General features: G+C 36.6%; 1 protein-coding gene across 3 annotated transcripts in view; it reads right to left on the bottom strand.

The window, feature by feature from the left end:
* CEP350 (centrosomal protein 350) overlaps positions 1–16,039 on the bottom strand; it is a 162,694-nt gene that overhangs the window by 6,822 nt on the left and 139,833 nt on the right. For all 3 annotated transcript variants that reach the window (XM_059875815.1, XM_010813497.4, XM_059875816.1), the window contains 6 exons: positions 13,881–14,017; positions 11,123–11,205; positions 6,681–8,680; positions 5,406–5,813; positions 5,160–5,306; positions 2,306–2,428 (listed from right to left, as the gene is read on the bottom strand). In XM_059875815.1, coding sequence (XP_059731798.1) covers positions 2,306–2,428; positions 5,160–5,306; positions 5,406–5,813; positions 6,681–8,680; positions 11,123–11,205; positions 13,881–14,017 — 2,898 coding nt within the window. The remainder of the gene's footprint in view (positions 1–2,305; positions 2,429–5,159; positions 5,307–5,405; positions 5,814–6,680; positions 8,681–11,122; positions 11,206–13,880; positions 14,018–16,039) is intronic.

Genomic DNA, 16,039 nt, shown 5'->3' with positions numbered 1-16,039 from the left:
ACTCATGAAAAAAGTTACATAGGCCCAGGCAGTTCAGCTCACTCTCCAGCCACACGGACTTTTTGGTTCCATACTCCTTCCCATTTCACGTCTTTGCACATGTAGCCTCCTCTCCCTGAACTGCTCTTCTTTCTACACAAAACTCAGGTTGTGCTTATTCATCTTTAAGATCTCAGCTCAACTGTCACTTCCTCAGGGAAGCCTTTCCTGACCATCCTCATTAGATAAGTTTCCTGTCAATGCTTTTACAATAGCTCCCTATTCTTCTATTTTTATAATTTATATTACACATTTGTATAATTATATACAATGGCTAGCTTCCACCATGGAGAAGGCAATGGCACCCCACTCCAGTACTCTTGCTTGGAAAATCCTATGGATGGAGGAGCCTGGTAGGCTGCAGTCCATGGGGTCGCTAGGAGTCGGATACGACTGAGCGACTTCACTTTCACTTTTCACTTTCATGCACTGGAGAAGGAAATGGCAACCCACTCCAGTGTTCTTGCCTGGAGAATCCCAGGGACAGGGGAGCCTGGTGGGCTGCCGTCTCTGGGGTCGCACAGGGTCGGACACGACTGAAGCAACTTAGCAGCAGCAGCAGCAGCTTCCACCAACAAACTGTAAAATCCATGAAGGCAGGGACTATGTCTATCTTGCTTACTACTATAACATTGGTCCTTAATTAGCACAATTCTTGGCTGCTGCTAAGTCACTTCAGTCGTGTCCGACTCTGTGCGACCCCACAGACGGCAGCCCACCAGGCTCCCCCGTCCCTGGGATTCTCCAGGCAAGAACACTGGAGTGGGTTGCCATTTCCTTCTTCAATTCTTGGCTAAATGCATGCAAAGATGATTTATAGGGAATATGACCAATTCAACTGATAGAAGGATAAATGAATGTCTCTTGGTGTGCTTTTTCCTTTAATTTCTAAAGAGGTGGAAGAAGTAACATTGTGGTAATTACTAACTCAAATCTAAACCACTGCAGAAATATGAGAGCAAGTTCATCTTGAGAGGCAAAGATCTATGAATTGGTTAAAGTCCTGCTCTTATTTGTTAGGCAAGTCACTTAGTATCTTTGAATCTCATTTGTAAAACAGAGTAACAGTCTATCCTACCTCATATAATTATTGTGAGGATCAAGTAAGATATGAGAAAGAATATTTAACCAATGTTTACCTAGTAAAGTTATTACTGAGTAAATGAAGCACTAGAGGTACATATTTGGAAAAAATTGATAAACTTAAGCATTATATTTTTTTTCATGATAAAATATAAAGTCCAGAGTGAAAATGCTTGGAGATAAACCTGAATCAACTAATACCTGAGTTTCCTAAGGTTTGCTACTACTTAACATCTACTGCAGTCCATGGGGTTGCACAGAGTCCGACACGACTGAAGTGACTTAGCAGCAGCAGCAGCAGCAGCAGCAACATCTTAACATTCTTTTAGGGAAGAAAGAATGAAAGCCTTTTTTCTCCTTTTTTTTTTTTTTTTGTTGCTGTTTGATAAGCACTTTTCTAATGCTAGAAAATATACTTCAAAATGGAATAAATCCTGTCCAGCTAAATTTCTGGAAGAAATGATAACAGCTAATGTTTATTGAGTTATGTGCAAGGTACTGTTCTATATATATACATAAATACTCATTTAATTCTCTTAATAATTGTAACAGGTAGGTACTATTATTCTCATCTTCATTTTGCAGATAGAGAAATGAGGCACAAAGAGATTAGATAATTTGTCCAAGATTACACAAGTGCCAAAACAAGGGATTTAAATTCAGGTGGTCTGGCCCTCGTCTATACTGGTCTCTTTAAATTCAGAACCTTAAGTTTGTTTCCAAACATTTTATTTCTCAAGTTCTCCACACCTACAAGATACTATTAAGTTAAATATTCATCTACTGAATTTAAAAGAAAGCAATTTTCAAAACTGATGGGCAGAGAGACATGCAGCAAATGAAGACTTTAAGACTTTACTATTATAGACTTGGGCTTTCCAGATGGCTCAGTGGTAAAGAATCCTCCTGCCAACGCAGGAGACGTGGGTTCAATCCCTAGGTCAGGAAGATCCCCTGGAGGAGGAAATGGCAACCCACTCCAGTATCCTTGCTTGAAAAATCCCATGGACAGAGGAGGCTGGCGGGCTACAGTTCACAGAGTCACAAAGAATCGGACAGAACTGAGCACATGAGCACATCATATACCTAAGATCAATTATATTTCCTTTCCTTTTAGACTCTAACTACATTCTGATTTTGGAAAAGATGGTCAAATAAAAACAGTTCAGTTATAGACACTGACCAGGATATGATCCACTCGGTCTCTTTTCTTTCTTCCAAATTTCATCATTTTCTGCCAATCTGTTTTGTGGTTTGGCTCCTTTTTAAGACTGAATAGCTTGAGTACTTCAGTTGCTATGAAGTTCTGTGAAAATAAGAGGAATGCATGAAACACAAACTTTTTCAGATTTAGTACTTATAAAGCAGTAAACAGATTTTTGCTAAGAATACAATGTTTATTAAAAAAAAGATCACATTAATGCAAACTTCTTTCATTTACGGTTCCACTTAGCAATTTGAAATGAAAAGCATTCCCAAATGCTCAGACTTTATTCACTTAAAGAATTTTTGTTTCTATACAACATACAAAAAAACAAGTAAAACCCACTGATGAATTTGCAAAAACAAAAATCACTTTAGAGTCCCCTCTACCCAAGAACCACCGTTAGTTTACTTCAAGCTGGCAAAACTACAAAAGAACGTGTAAAGTAAATCTCTGAATAAGGCTTTGGTTGGGATAGTTTATTTTGAAGCACCAAGATTCAAGTATGTTAAATTAAAAAAATACTAATCAACACTTCAGTTTGAGAGGCATGGTAATTTTACTAACAGTATTTGAACTATCACCCTTTAAAAAAGCTTTACAAAATGCTTTAACAATATTTTTGTTGCTTTTTTTTTTTTTAATTCCTGCCTTATAGAAGGTATTCTTCAATGACCTGAGGATATAGACATACAAGATACGCATTTGAGATGCTGCCATTGCTGTTTAGTTGCTAAGCTGTGTCTGCCTCCTTGTCATCCCATGGACTGTAGCCCGCCAGGCTCCTCCGTCCATGGGATTTCCCAGGCAAGGATACTGAAGTGGGTTGCCATTTCCTTCTCCAGCGGATCTACCCAACACAGGCATTGAACCTGGGTTCTCCTGCACTGCAGGCAAATTCTTTACCACTGAGCCAGCTGGGAAGCCTTGCTATAGCAATATTAAAATTGGTAGGAAGCATCACTGTGTGTTATAATGATGTACATGGTCTGACGAATGCTGGTATATATTATGTATCTTATTTCAACATGTTTGTTCTTTGTTACCAATAAAATAATATTACTTTCTATGGTTCTATTAAAAAAAACAATGTCTCTCTCACACTCACATTCACACACACACACACACACACATGCATTCAAGGATATATCAACTGCTGGGGGCTGAAAGGAATGGAGTGCACCGGGGCTTTGAAAAAGCCCCCTAGGTGGTTCTGATAATTCATTTCTCAAAGTCGAACACTATTTTAAAAGTTTTTGTTTTTTTAATCCATCAAGCCAATCTTTGAAAACTTCTTTTTCTCCTGCTTTAAGTTAAGCAAAGGTCAGCAAACGTTTTCTGTAAAAGACCAAATTGTAACTATTTCAGGCTTTGTGGGCTATATGGTCCCTATTGTAGCTACTCAACTTTGTTGTTGGTAGTAGGAAAGCAGGCCTGGACAAGATGTAAATAACTAGGTGTGGTTATGGCAACTTTATTTTTAAAAACATGTGGTGGCCTGGATTTGGCCTGTGGGCCATAGTTTGCCTACCTCTGATGTAAGCATATATCTCATAGATATCTGTTGGTATTCTGTCAGTATGCCTATTTTTAAAAGCTTTCTATAGTTAACAATACTGTATTATATACTTCAAAGTTGCTAACAGAGATCTTAAAAGTTCTCATCACAAGCAAAACAAATTTGTAACTATGTGTGGTGATGGATGTTAACCAGACATATTGTGGTGCTCTTTTTACAGTATATACAAAGATAAAATCATTACATTAAATACCTGAAACTAATATAATGTTATATGTCAATTATATCTCAGGGAAAAAAAAGACAAAATTGTTTAGACAGTGCCTCCTTTCATGTTATATACCAGATTAATGTGTATGCTCGTTTAATGTATTTTGATCGTCCAGATATACAACTGAATAATGTAAGACAATACATAAGTAAAATAAGTAATTGGAGGCAGACTCTCTGGGGAAAAAATAGTTTCTATGATCAAATAAGTTTGGGAGACAAAACTCTAGAGCCTTGCTACTCAAAATAATCCTAGAGTCAGCAACAACAGCATCACTTCGGAGCTTGCAGAAATGCAGACTTTCTGGTCCTACTCCAGATCTACTCCATAAGAAATCTGCATTTTTACCAAAATCCCCCCAGGTGACTCAGATGCACATTGAAGTTTGAGAGGCACTGCAATGGGAATATAACCTTTGCTATATAGTTCAAGAACAGGTGAACAAGCAGAGAGGTTTTCACCCATGTGATTTTAAAGTTGGTTTGTTGAAAGTCCCTGTAGCTTCAGGGCACTTAATCTTTTCAGGGGCTTCTTAGACAACAAGCAATATTTTTTATATATCACACTATCCTACATATTTCAAAACCACATAACCAATCTGAAACCTCCAAAATCAAAGATGGAAAGGTTATATCATTTATGTGTCTAGGGTTGGCATATTTGATATATGTCTTCTGATACTTTTAGAGTATTATACCTATCTCTAAATCATTAAGAACTCACCTAAAGCTCGTACGAATTCCAATAATTTACCTCCCCGAGTATTTGCTAATTTCTTAAAAATATTATAAAACATATGTATATGAAATTACCATTACGTTTTATTTTGCAATAAGTTGAGGGTTCAGGATTCCCTGTCACCCTCATTGTTCTTTTGCTCACAGACTGAATGAACAAATATTTACTGAATATCTACTATGGAACAGGTCTTGAGGGCAGAAGAGTGAATAATACAAAAGAGTACCTGCTTTAATGACATTTATAGACCTGTACAAAAAGAAGATCAAATAAAAAAAGGAGATACTTTGTAGTTTCCAATTTACCTTGATTTCATCAAGGTTATTTGGATTTTTCACTCGTCGGAAATAACTGGAGTTGATTCTACATGGCTTCATCCAGACAGGCTGATTCAAGTTGGGATCCTCAGCAAATATTTCCTCAAAAATCTCTTTTGTTAAATCAAAAACCGCCTTGATAGAGAAAAAGAAACAAATGAAATGGCTAAGAATCCAAATTTCAGACAACGGTGAGAAGTTTAAAAATTAGAATTATCCTTCCCTGTTACATACCTGCTTGTACACCCTTTTACTAGTACTTTCTATATCTAGACCCTTACTGGCACAGCCAAGCAGTTTTGCAGGAATACTGATGCTGTGAAGATCATGACCTAATTCTTTCCATTTCCAAAGTTCTTCTGCTGCATCATGTACAAGAATTTCTACTTCCTCTGCAGTATGTGGGACTGCCAGTAACGTTTCACACGGCTTTTCTGGAGCTCTTTTAGGTTCTGCCATTAAAGGTACAATTGTTTCTTCGGCCTTGTTTTTTTGGATCTTGTGAGAAGAGCTCAAACCAAAGTCTTCATCAAACCAGTCTTGATCATCTCCCAACACGCTCAGGAACTCCCGGCTGATCTCAAGTTCAGCAAGTCTCTTAGCAAGCTCTTCCTGCCCACTGGCACCAAATACTGGACTTTCCTACAGAAATGGAACCATTCAAACAGATCACCACTTAGTAAACTCAGGTCACTTAACAAGTTTGGGCTTTTTTTCTTTTTTTTAAGACAAACTACATACATTACTTGTATATTTGCTATTTCTCTATAAACAAGCAAAATAAAAACAATATAATGGCTACTGATGAACAATTTAAGAAAAACTACCCTATTTCCTGTAATTCTATTTACATAAGCCTTATTATTCAGTTTTTACAAAATATGTATTGATTAGTTTTTTCCTTTTTGTATCACCATTACTCTGTTTCTCAAGTAATGTTTTACTTCTGGGATATGGAAATGAGATAAAATTTCTCACCTTTGGTGATCATCTGGTTCAAGTTACTCAAAATCATTACTGTTGTTCAACTGTCCATGGGCACCCTAAACAAGTTGATGGCCTGAGTATATGTCACAGTGGATATATTTCAGTTGTACCAGAGTCAACATCACAACTGGCAGTTTCTGCAAGGCAACTATGACTGAGTACATATGTGAACAAACGATATCATAGGCAAGAAAGAACTGGGTTGAGAAACAATGGAAATCTCCATGAATAAATTTGATCAGTGAATCTGGAAGGGAATCTAATCTGTGGACAGTATACAGGGGTTTTCAACCCAGCATAAATCTGCCTGTGTTTGTGACAACTCTATAGTGACCACTCATGACATAATAGAGGACAATTATACTTCAGACAGAAAAATAGCTACATGGCCTTTAAAAACTAGTACAGTGATCTGTATTTAATAAACAACACATCACCAAAATACCTATTAGGAGTTACAGAATTAAAGTGTACCACAAAGGCAAGGTTAATTGACATTTTTTTTCTAAACAAAATACTTACAGGTCTAGGACACATATCTGGTGAGGAAATCTCCTCTTTCTCATCTTCCAATTCAGACCTTAAGAAGCAACCCGGAACGCTTGGTGACTGTTCCTCAAGATTTTGGGATAGGCCTTGGGGTGGTACTTTCTTTTGATCCTCAACAAGAAGCTCCTGATTGCTAAGCTGGATTTTTTCATTTCTAGCTTTTTTGATTTGTTGTAGTTGATTGACTGTGTCTTTCACAAAGACTTGGAGCAAACTGTCTGTCAGTAAGCTGACTGTTTCTAGCTGTTCCTTTGACTTTTTTTCCTCACTTACAGATGACCTCAGCTGGGCTTCCAATTGGTTCTTCTCTCTTGCTAACAGGTCCAGAAGTGGGGTAGAAAGCGTTTCTGAAACTTCGGGATGTAAGTTCTCTTCCTCTTCAGTCAACTGTTGTTGCTTCTTTAACTCTTCGGAAAAGGTATTATCTAAAGTATCGTCTTCTACAACAGAAGAAACCTTTTCTGTGGCATCAGAAACAAGGTCTTTGTTTTCCTCTGAAGACATCAGTGAGTCCACTGAATTCTGCTGGTGAATATGGGCTTCGAGTACCCCAGGAATGTCCTGTATATTGTCTGTCTCTACTTTAAGGCTTTTATCAACTGAGGCTTCTGTGTCATGCACACTAGGTAGAGATTTCTCATAAAAATATTCAATTGTATCCTTTTCTCTGTCAGACGTGGGACCCTCGGTATCTTTTTGTTCTTGATTATAATATTGATATTGCTCATCTGAGTAAGAGTCTTCATCTTCATTTATGTCTACATAGTCATCAAAGTTTTCTGGAATGTGAGATATTTTTTGAGGAGGAGCAAAAATCCCATGCTTCTCTTTGCACACAAAGTATACAATGCCATCATATGTTCCATTGTTATTTCCTTCAGGTTTATCCAACTCCACTCCAGCCCAAAACCCTTTGGCAAAACTAGTCACACCTTTGAACCGAAGAGTTCCTGGCTGAACATTGCCAATCAATACCCTATCACCAATGTGGAAATCAAGTAATTCATCTGTAAGAGAAGCTGAAGCCAAGGAAGGGGATTCAGTAACTCCCCGTTCATGCTCTACATCACTGCGCTCCTTATTTTTCATAAGCTCAGTGGGGGACTTGAGTTCTAACAGCCTTTCAGAGTGGACACTGCTATGAATAGAAAGGCTTTTCTCACTGAGGCACTCGCTGATTTCATCATCACTACCAAAGCTAGTGGCTCTACTTCTAGAGATGCTTGTTGCCTGTAACTTCTCTCTGCAAGACTGAGAGTCTTTCCTGAGTGACAACAAAGACGCCACCTCAAAGTTATCTTTGTACAATTCAGCTGAAATGTCTTTCTTGAAAGACGATACATCAAAATCTTCAGAGTACGATATCTCTTTAGATGCAAGTAGACGCTGTGACCAAGATGAGTCTCTGCTCTTTATATTCTTTTGTACATGAGTCTCTTTTTCTGATTGGATGTTTGGACTATGACTGATATCTTCATTTGACTGTCCCTCTTTCGTTTCTTTATTATGAAGATTTTCAATGGCTAATCTAACTAAGTCTTTCTGAACATTTATAGAATCTAAAGGAAGATCTTTTCTTGAAAGAATTTCAGATGAATCTCCCTGTTCCAGGTCTAGCTTCAGGAAGACATCAGCCTTCCTAGACTGTTTAGAACAGGCATCTTCAATTGCACTCTCCTCCAATTTTGTATATTCTACTTCTTGTATTTCTGATTTTTGACTAGACTCTTCTTCAGCCTTGGCACCTGATACATCCAGAATTCTATGAGAGGCATTTAATTCTTTGAGAAGAGATAATGAAGGGACATTTTCTAGAGAATCTCCAGATTCAGCTCTTGTCCTCCTTGATGATCTCAGAATTGGAGAAGTCTGAAAGTGCTCTTCTGTCCGACCATCCAATTCAGTCATTCTCTTTGCGTAGGCAGATGAAGATTTTTCCGATACTGATCTTTCAGAACCTGTCAATGCAGCATCTTAAAGGGGGAAGAAGAAAAAAAATCACATCAAAATTACTGAAATCACAACTTTCAATTTCTGAAACCAAAGTTTAAATAAAAACCAAATATTAGTGAGAAAAAGCTCTGGTCAGTAAATATGACCTGTTTTATAGGTTACCATAGGTAGTAAATTTTTCCTTTATGAATATACACTGTACCAAAAATAAACAGAACATTTAAAAATAATTAAAAGACCTGCACTCAATATGCCAGCAAATTTGGAAAACTCAGCAGTGGCCACAGGACTGGAAAAGGTCAGTTTTCATTCCAATCCCAGAAAAAGGCAATGCCAAAGAATGCTCAAACTACTGCACAATTGCACTCATCTCACACGCTAGTAAAGTAAGGCTCAAAATTCTCCAAGCCAGGCTTCAGCAATACATGAACCGTGAACTTCTAGATGTTCAAGCTGGTTTTAGAAAAGGCAGAGGAACCAGAGACCAAATTGCCAACAACCACTAGATCATCAAAAAAGCAAGAGAATTCCAGAAAAACATCTATTTCCGCTTTATTGACTATGCCAAAGCCTTTGACTGTATGGATCACAATAAACTGTGGAGAATTCTGAAAGAGATGGGAATACCAGACCACCTGACCTGCCTCTTGAGAAACCTATATGCAGGTCAGGAAGCAACAGTTAGAACTGGACATGGAACAAGACTGGTTCCAAATAGGAAAATGAGTACGTCAAGGCTGTATATTGTCACCCTGCTTATTTAACTTCTATGCAGAGTACATTATGAGAAACGCTGGGCTGGAAGAAGCACAAGCTGGAATCAAGATTGCCGGGAGAAATATCAATAACCTCAGATATGCAGATGACACCACCCTTATGGCAGAAAGTGAAGAGGAACTCAAAAGCCTCGTGATGAAAGTGAAAGAGAGTGAAAAAGTTGGCTTAAAGCTCAACATTCAGAAAACAAAGATCATGGCTTTTGGTCCCATCACTTCATGGGAAATAGATGGGGAAACAGTGGAAACAGTGGCTGACTTTATTTTTTGGGGCTCCAAAATCACTGCAGATGGTGACTGCAGCCATGAAATTAAAAGACACTTACTCCTTGGAAGGAAAGTTATGACCAACCTAGATAGCATATTCAAAAGCAGAGATATTACTTTGCCACCAAAGGTCTGTCTAATCAAGGCTATGGTTTTTCCAGTGGTCATGTATGAATGTGAGAGTTGGGACTGTGAAGAAAGCTGAGCACCGAAAAATTGATGCTTTTGAACTGTGGTGTTGGAGAAGACTCTTGAGAGTCCCTTGGACTGCAAGGAGATCCAACCAGTCCATCCTAAAGGAGATCAGTCCTGGGTGTTCATTGGAAGGAATGATGCTGAAGCTGAAACTCCAATAGTTTGGCCACCTCATGCGAAGAGCTGACTCACTGGAAAAGACCCTGATGCTGGGAGGGATTGAGGGCCGGAGGAGAAGGGGACTACAGAGGATGAGATGCCTGGATGGCATCACTGACTCGATGGACATGAATTTGGGTTAACTCCAGGAGTTGGTGATGGACAGGGAGGCCTGGCGTGCTGTGATTCATGGGGTCACAAAGAGTCGGACACGACTGAGCGACTGAACTGAACTAAACTGAAAAATCTGAAGTTTGGTATAATTTTTTAAGTGTTGTCTTAAGTTATAAAATTAAGAAAAATGAATCAAAGTTTATGGAGAAATTGATTCTCAAATTATGCAAACACAGAATTGGATGAAGCATATTACATATGTTTTTCAAATAGAAAAACAATAAAGGAGGGACAAATGTACTAGTATATATACTTCTAGAAGAATGAATTTTCCCAGGGACTTCAACTAACCTCTTGAATGTAAAAAAAAAAAAAAACAACCCAAAAAACACCTATTTCTGCAAATATTAGCACTTTAAAGAAGAAAATAATTAAGATTCAGTGAACCAACAAACCAAGAATTAAAAGTTTTGAATTCAAATTGCTGCTTTGTCATTACTGCCAGGTAGGCTTTTTCACGCCTCAGTTTTAATTCCTCATTTAATTATACTTTATTTTCAATAGTTCTTATTTTTCTTTGGACTCGACTGAAAAAAATGTATATAACCACACAGCTGAGAAATAGTGGAGGCCAACAATTACACAATCAGATGCAAAATCTGATTAAGGGAGAATTTTGAGATGCTGATGACACCCTCATAGCCATTTTAGATCAATGTCTTTATGATTCAGTTTTTGTCAGTTACTGGGACAATAAAGACTGATTCATATAACTTATGCATAACCCGTAAATCACTTTAAAATATAAAAGTAACTTAAAATATTAAATGATCTACTATCTTTAGAAAATTCACTTTTTAACCAAATAACTTAGAGGTAGAATTGCATAGGCATTTGTATAAATCTTTAGCCCATGTAGATACAGTGTGATTATTTTTTCTAGTTACATACCAACATGTTCAGCAATAGACTCCAGGGATCCTCTGGATCGTTCTGAGTCTGTCAGTGATTTCCAATTCTTTGCTGTTTCAGATCTTAAGCAGAAAAATTAATAAACAGAAATAAGTGTATTGCTGCTACTATAATAACTGGTAACAAAAAGCAGTCGAATTGACTAGACGACTTCTTTCTACTCCACAGGAAGTACTCCAACCGTTGCCACTTTCACCAAGCCTATTTCTGGCCTTCGTGACTCTCAATAGATGATCTTGCCTCTTTTAATAAGAAAGAGAGAGGCCATCAGCAGGAACCTTTTTACCTACAAATTCATCTATATTCACAGCCATCCCAATTGCCTTTCCTCCTGTCTGCAAGAAGAAAAAGGTGTATCTCTTACATTTGCTCAAATTTCTTTCTGCCCCAAATCCCATAATTTCCACAGTCTCACTGACAATATCCCTCAACTAACCATTCTTTTTTCTACAATCGTTAGTCCTTCAATCTGGTGGGTTTTTTTCCCCTTTAGCTTATATGTATACCTCAAGCTTAAAAAAAAAAGATTCCCTCCTTTAATATTGGACTATAGCCGATTTACAATGTTGTGTTAGTATCAGCTGTAAAGTGATTCAGTTACACATACACATATATTTATTCTTTTTCAAATTCTTTTCCCATTTAAGTTATTACAGAATATTGAGCAAAGTTCCCCTCCCCCCATTCTTTATTCCTTCATCTGATGCTACACTACTGTTCTCTTTTATGCTTTAATTTGACATTTACCATCTTCATTTTCTTGCTTTCTTTTTATTTGCAAAGTCATATTATATGCCTTCTACTCCTATTTCTTCCTAATCTCCTCAAAGGTTGCTATTTTATCATATCTAGTACTTGGCTCTCTTTTATTCTCTCTGAATGAATACTTTCTTTGGGTGAAGAAGGTTTATCCAAATGTTGCCATATTTATTGCCTCAACCATGATCTATATGTTGATCATCCCTATATATATATACACACACATATGTATAAACCTAACATCTTTCCTGGATAATTCCACTTAGATGAACTATAGATACCTTAAAATTAACATTTTAAAACCAAAATCTTAAGCCTCCCACTGAGGAACACCTGATTTTCCATTTAGGTTAGTGTAACTTTGACTCAACCAACTACTACTTAAGAGAAATATGACATTCAGCATTCCCATATAACTTTAATTAGTCAAGTATACTTCTTCAATATTCCTAAAATCTATCTCCTATCTCTATTCTTATTACAGTGGATTATCTGAGGCCTGGCTTAGACTACTGTTATCCCTGCTTCTAAACTTATCCCTTTCTATCTTTCCTTCATACTGTAGTCAAAAAGATTTCTCTAAAGAGAAATATGATTCTATCATTCTCCAGTTAAAATACTTAGTAGCTTGGTTAATAAAAACTATAAAAACCCTTAATCGAATGTAGAAATTAAAGTAAAACTTACATATAATGTAACATAAAGGGAAAGTATATACACAACAAAAATACAAAATCTAACTATAAAAAAACCCGAGAAAGAAATATATCTAATTGTTGATGTCTGCTGTTTTGGGACAGTTATGAATGATATGATTTAAATTTATTCCTTTTTACCACTTCCCTCAATATTTTAGTAGCAATAATAATAAAACTAATACACAGTGCTAACTTTGTGTGTTAGACCCTGCCCTAAGTTAAGTCTTTTAACCCTGATAACAAGTTTACTACTCAGGTGTTCTTATAGGGATATAAATCCTGATTAAAAAACTGAAGTACAGAGAGGTTAAATAACTTGCCCCTAATTAAATAGCTGGCTGGTGCTGGAGCCAGGATTTAAACCCAGGTAATGCTAAATTAATTGTAATGAGTCTGTGTAATGTTTCTAAGAAACAAAAAATATCCTAAAATATTGCCTTTAAGGTTTCACATCTTCTAAGAAAGTGAATAAGAAAATACTAAAAATGCTTGAGTACAATATTATCACAATCTGTTTTTTACTTTTCCAGTTTCTTCTCCTAACTCTGGTAATATCCTATGGCATTCAGCTTCCATGATATGCCAAGCTCTTGACTGCTTTTAGTCACTCATCAGTGCCTCTCTGCAATACCCACTACTTCAGTCCCACTGACCTACATAACCTCTGCTCATTGTTCAAAATTCATTTTAAATCCTTATATATCATATTATATATTCTAATGGTGCTACTCTGTATCTTCTGTATTTGCATTCAATGATTGCATAATATTCTATCCCTGGAAAGAACCATCATTAACAGGGTTATTCACCCATTTCTGGATATAAAGACTGCTTCCAGTGTTTACTTAATATAAAAGATGTTATGATAAACATGTTCATGCAAATAGATATTTTTGGTAGTTTGTATTTTTTCAAGCTAGATTTTCAGATGGGGAATTATTGAGTCAAAAGTTACAGACTGTTTTTGACTTTTGAAACATTGCCAAATTGTTTTTCACAACAACTATACCAACTTACAAAGCTGTAACAACAATGCTGGAAGTATTATTTTCACTGCACCCTCCAGATTTCAGAATATATTTTTAAATCTGTGCCTTATTATAAATTTGATTTGTGATTATATCATAAACAACAAATTTACTTTAGTGACACTAAAACCATAAACCAGTATTCTCACTTCTACAATTTCACAGTTACTCAAAAGTTAGCTTCAACTAAAAATCTTTCCTTATTTCTTTTGCAAATAAGGCAGGATATAGGTTAGTTATCAAAATTTCTACCTGTGCAGTGGAAGGGACTTGATCTTGGGTTTTTCAGAAGTTGAGGAGAGCATTTTAATCTGAGGCTTGGCTGTTGGTGAAGTTTCCAAATCTCGGCTAAGCTCAGCTTCAGTTTTCTTAATGAATTCATCGTATGACTACGTTTAGGGAAATCAGAGGAGTCAATGTACAGAATTTTTAAAAACTATCTTAACTTAGAAAACTAAACATTTAATGGTAAAATATTCAAACAGTAAAAAAGATATTAATATAAAATTTTTACTCCCTGCATCAGTATTATTTCTCAGAGTTCTAAAATTAGTTATTTGCATAGCCTTCTTGAAATAGGTTATGTATAAGCAAGATGTATAATGTAACACTAATATCAATTAGGAAATGATATAATCTCAATTACAGAAGCGTAATACTTATGAAGCAATAATTCAGGCCCTGCCATATTAAAAAAACTCTTTAGCTGATTATATAATTATTCTTTAAAGGATGTCCTAATACTTTCCTGATATTTTTAAGTTCAGCCATTGCACTGAGTTTCAATGGCAGTAAGCTTCTTAAGGGAATCTGTACTTTGGGAATAGAGATCTCAAGGAAAGAGAAGGGAGTGGTTGAGAGCATAATAGTACAGAATTGCAAAAATACTTCGTAGTTATTAGTCATTCTATAAATAAAGCTTCACTAATTTATATAGTATACTATATACATATACTATAATTATAAAATCTAAATAAAGAACTTTTTATTGCCTTTATTTAAATCATTTAATATAATATTGAATGAGATGGATCTTTATATTTTTCTCTAGATATTTTTCTGGTTGATGTATCTATTATTGAACTTTTGGGGCAATGCTATTCAATGTAATAGTATTTCATTTAGCTTTTAATTGGTCCTCATGACCTTTGGCCACCTGATGCGAAGAGCTAACTCATCTGAAAAGACCCTGATGTGGGGAAAGATTGAGGGCGGGAGGAGAAGAGGATGACAGAGGATGAGGTGGTTGGGATAGCATCACTGACTCAATGGACATGGGTTTGGGTGGACTCCAGGAATTGGTGATGGACAGGGAGGCCTGGCGTGCTGTGGTTCATGGGGCTGCAAAGAGTCGGACACGACTGAGAGACTGAACTGAACTGAACATGACCTTCAGCAGTACTTTTAAATCGTGGGCCCCAGCTTAGGCCAATTAAATAAAAATCTCTGGGAGTGAGCCTGGATATTTGTATTTTTCAAAAAACCTCCTTGATTAATTCTAATGTATAGTCAGATTGAGCACTACAGACCTATAGGATGAAGTTCAAACTCATCAGTCTGATTTCTAAAGCCCTAAATTTGATCTTCATTTTAAAATTTTGTTTCTCACTGCTTTTCAGCATGGCCACTGAATCTTAATCACTTTTCTTCTAAACATATGTGCCAGTTACAATTCCTGTTCCCATCTCTGTGTTGTGTACTAATGTAAATGTCTTATCTTCTTCAGATCTGTTAGCAGGTTTATCTTCTATGTGGAAGACAGTGTAGTGTAATGGTAAGGCCACAGAATTTGGAATTCAAGCTAAATTAAAATCCTAGTTTTAACACATTTGAGCTGCATCTCTCTGGATATCATTAATTTCACTGAAACTCAGTTTCCTCATCTGTAAAACAGGGATAGTAATATCCACACCTTGTTGCTTTGACGATAAAGTGAAAAATATGTGTACAGTAATTAGCCAAGTTTCCAGCACATAAAAAGGTCCTTGAGTATTTGATTAAATTAATAAACACATTAATAAAGGAGAATACATGTTTGGTTTTAGCACACAAGGATGATTAAAATAACAGAAATTTTGCCCAAACAAAAACCTTTTTAGCACTTAGAGCACCTGGAGTCCAACCAATGAAATCAACTGCCTTGAAAATCTGAAACTTGTTATTACTGAAAGTGACTGAGAAGAAACTGAATGACGTCAGGTGAGGCCTTCAGAAGGGGTTCTTATGATACAGGAAGTTCAGACTGGTTCTGTAATGAATATGGTGTTTAGGAATACTAGGCTGACAGAATGCATGTAAGCCGTAGGGAAGCAACTGGAGGCAAGGACATGTAAGAGTAAGAGGCTGTGCACACTACAGCGGTAAGAGGACATCAGGTTCCAAATAGCTTGATGTCAGTAGGAATGGAAAGG

Source organism: Bos taurus, chromosome 16 (assembly GCF_002263795.3).
Source record: "Bos taurus isolate L1 Dominette 01449 registration number 42190680 breed Hereford chromosome 16, ARS-UCD2.0, whole genome shotgun sequence".
In the NCBI taxonomy this organism is placed as follows: Eukaryota; Metazoa; Chordata; class Mammalia; order Artiodactyla; family Bovidae; genus Bos; species Bos taurus.
The sequence above is the reverse complement of the archived record's forward strand: the minus strand, read 5'-3'. Positions and strand labels throughout refer to the sequence as shown.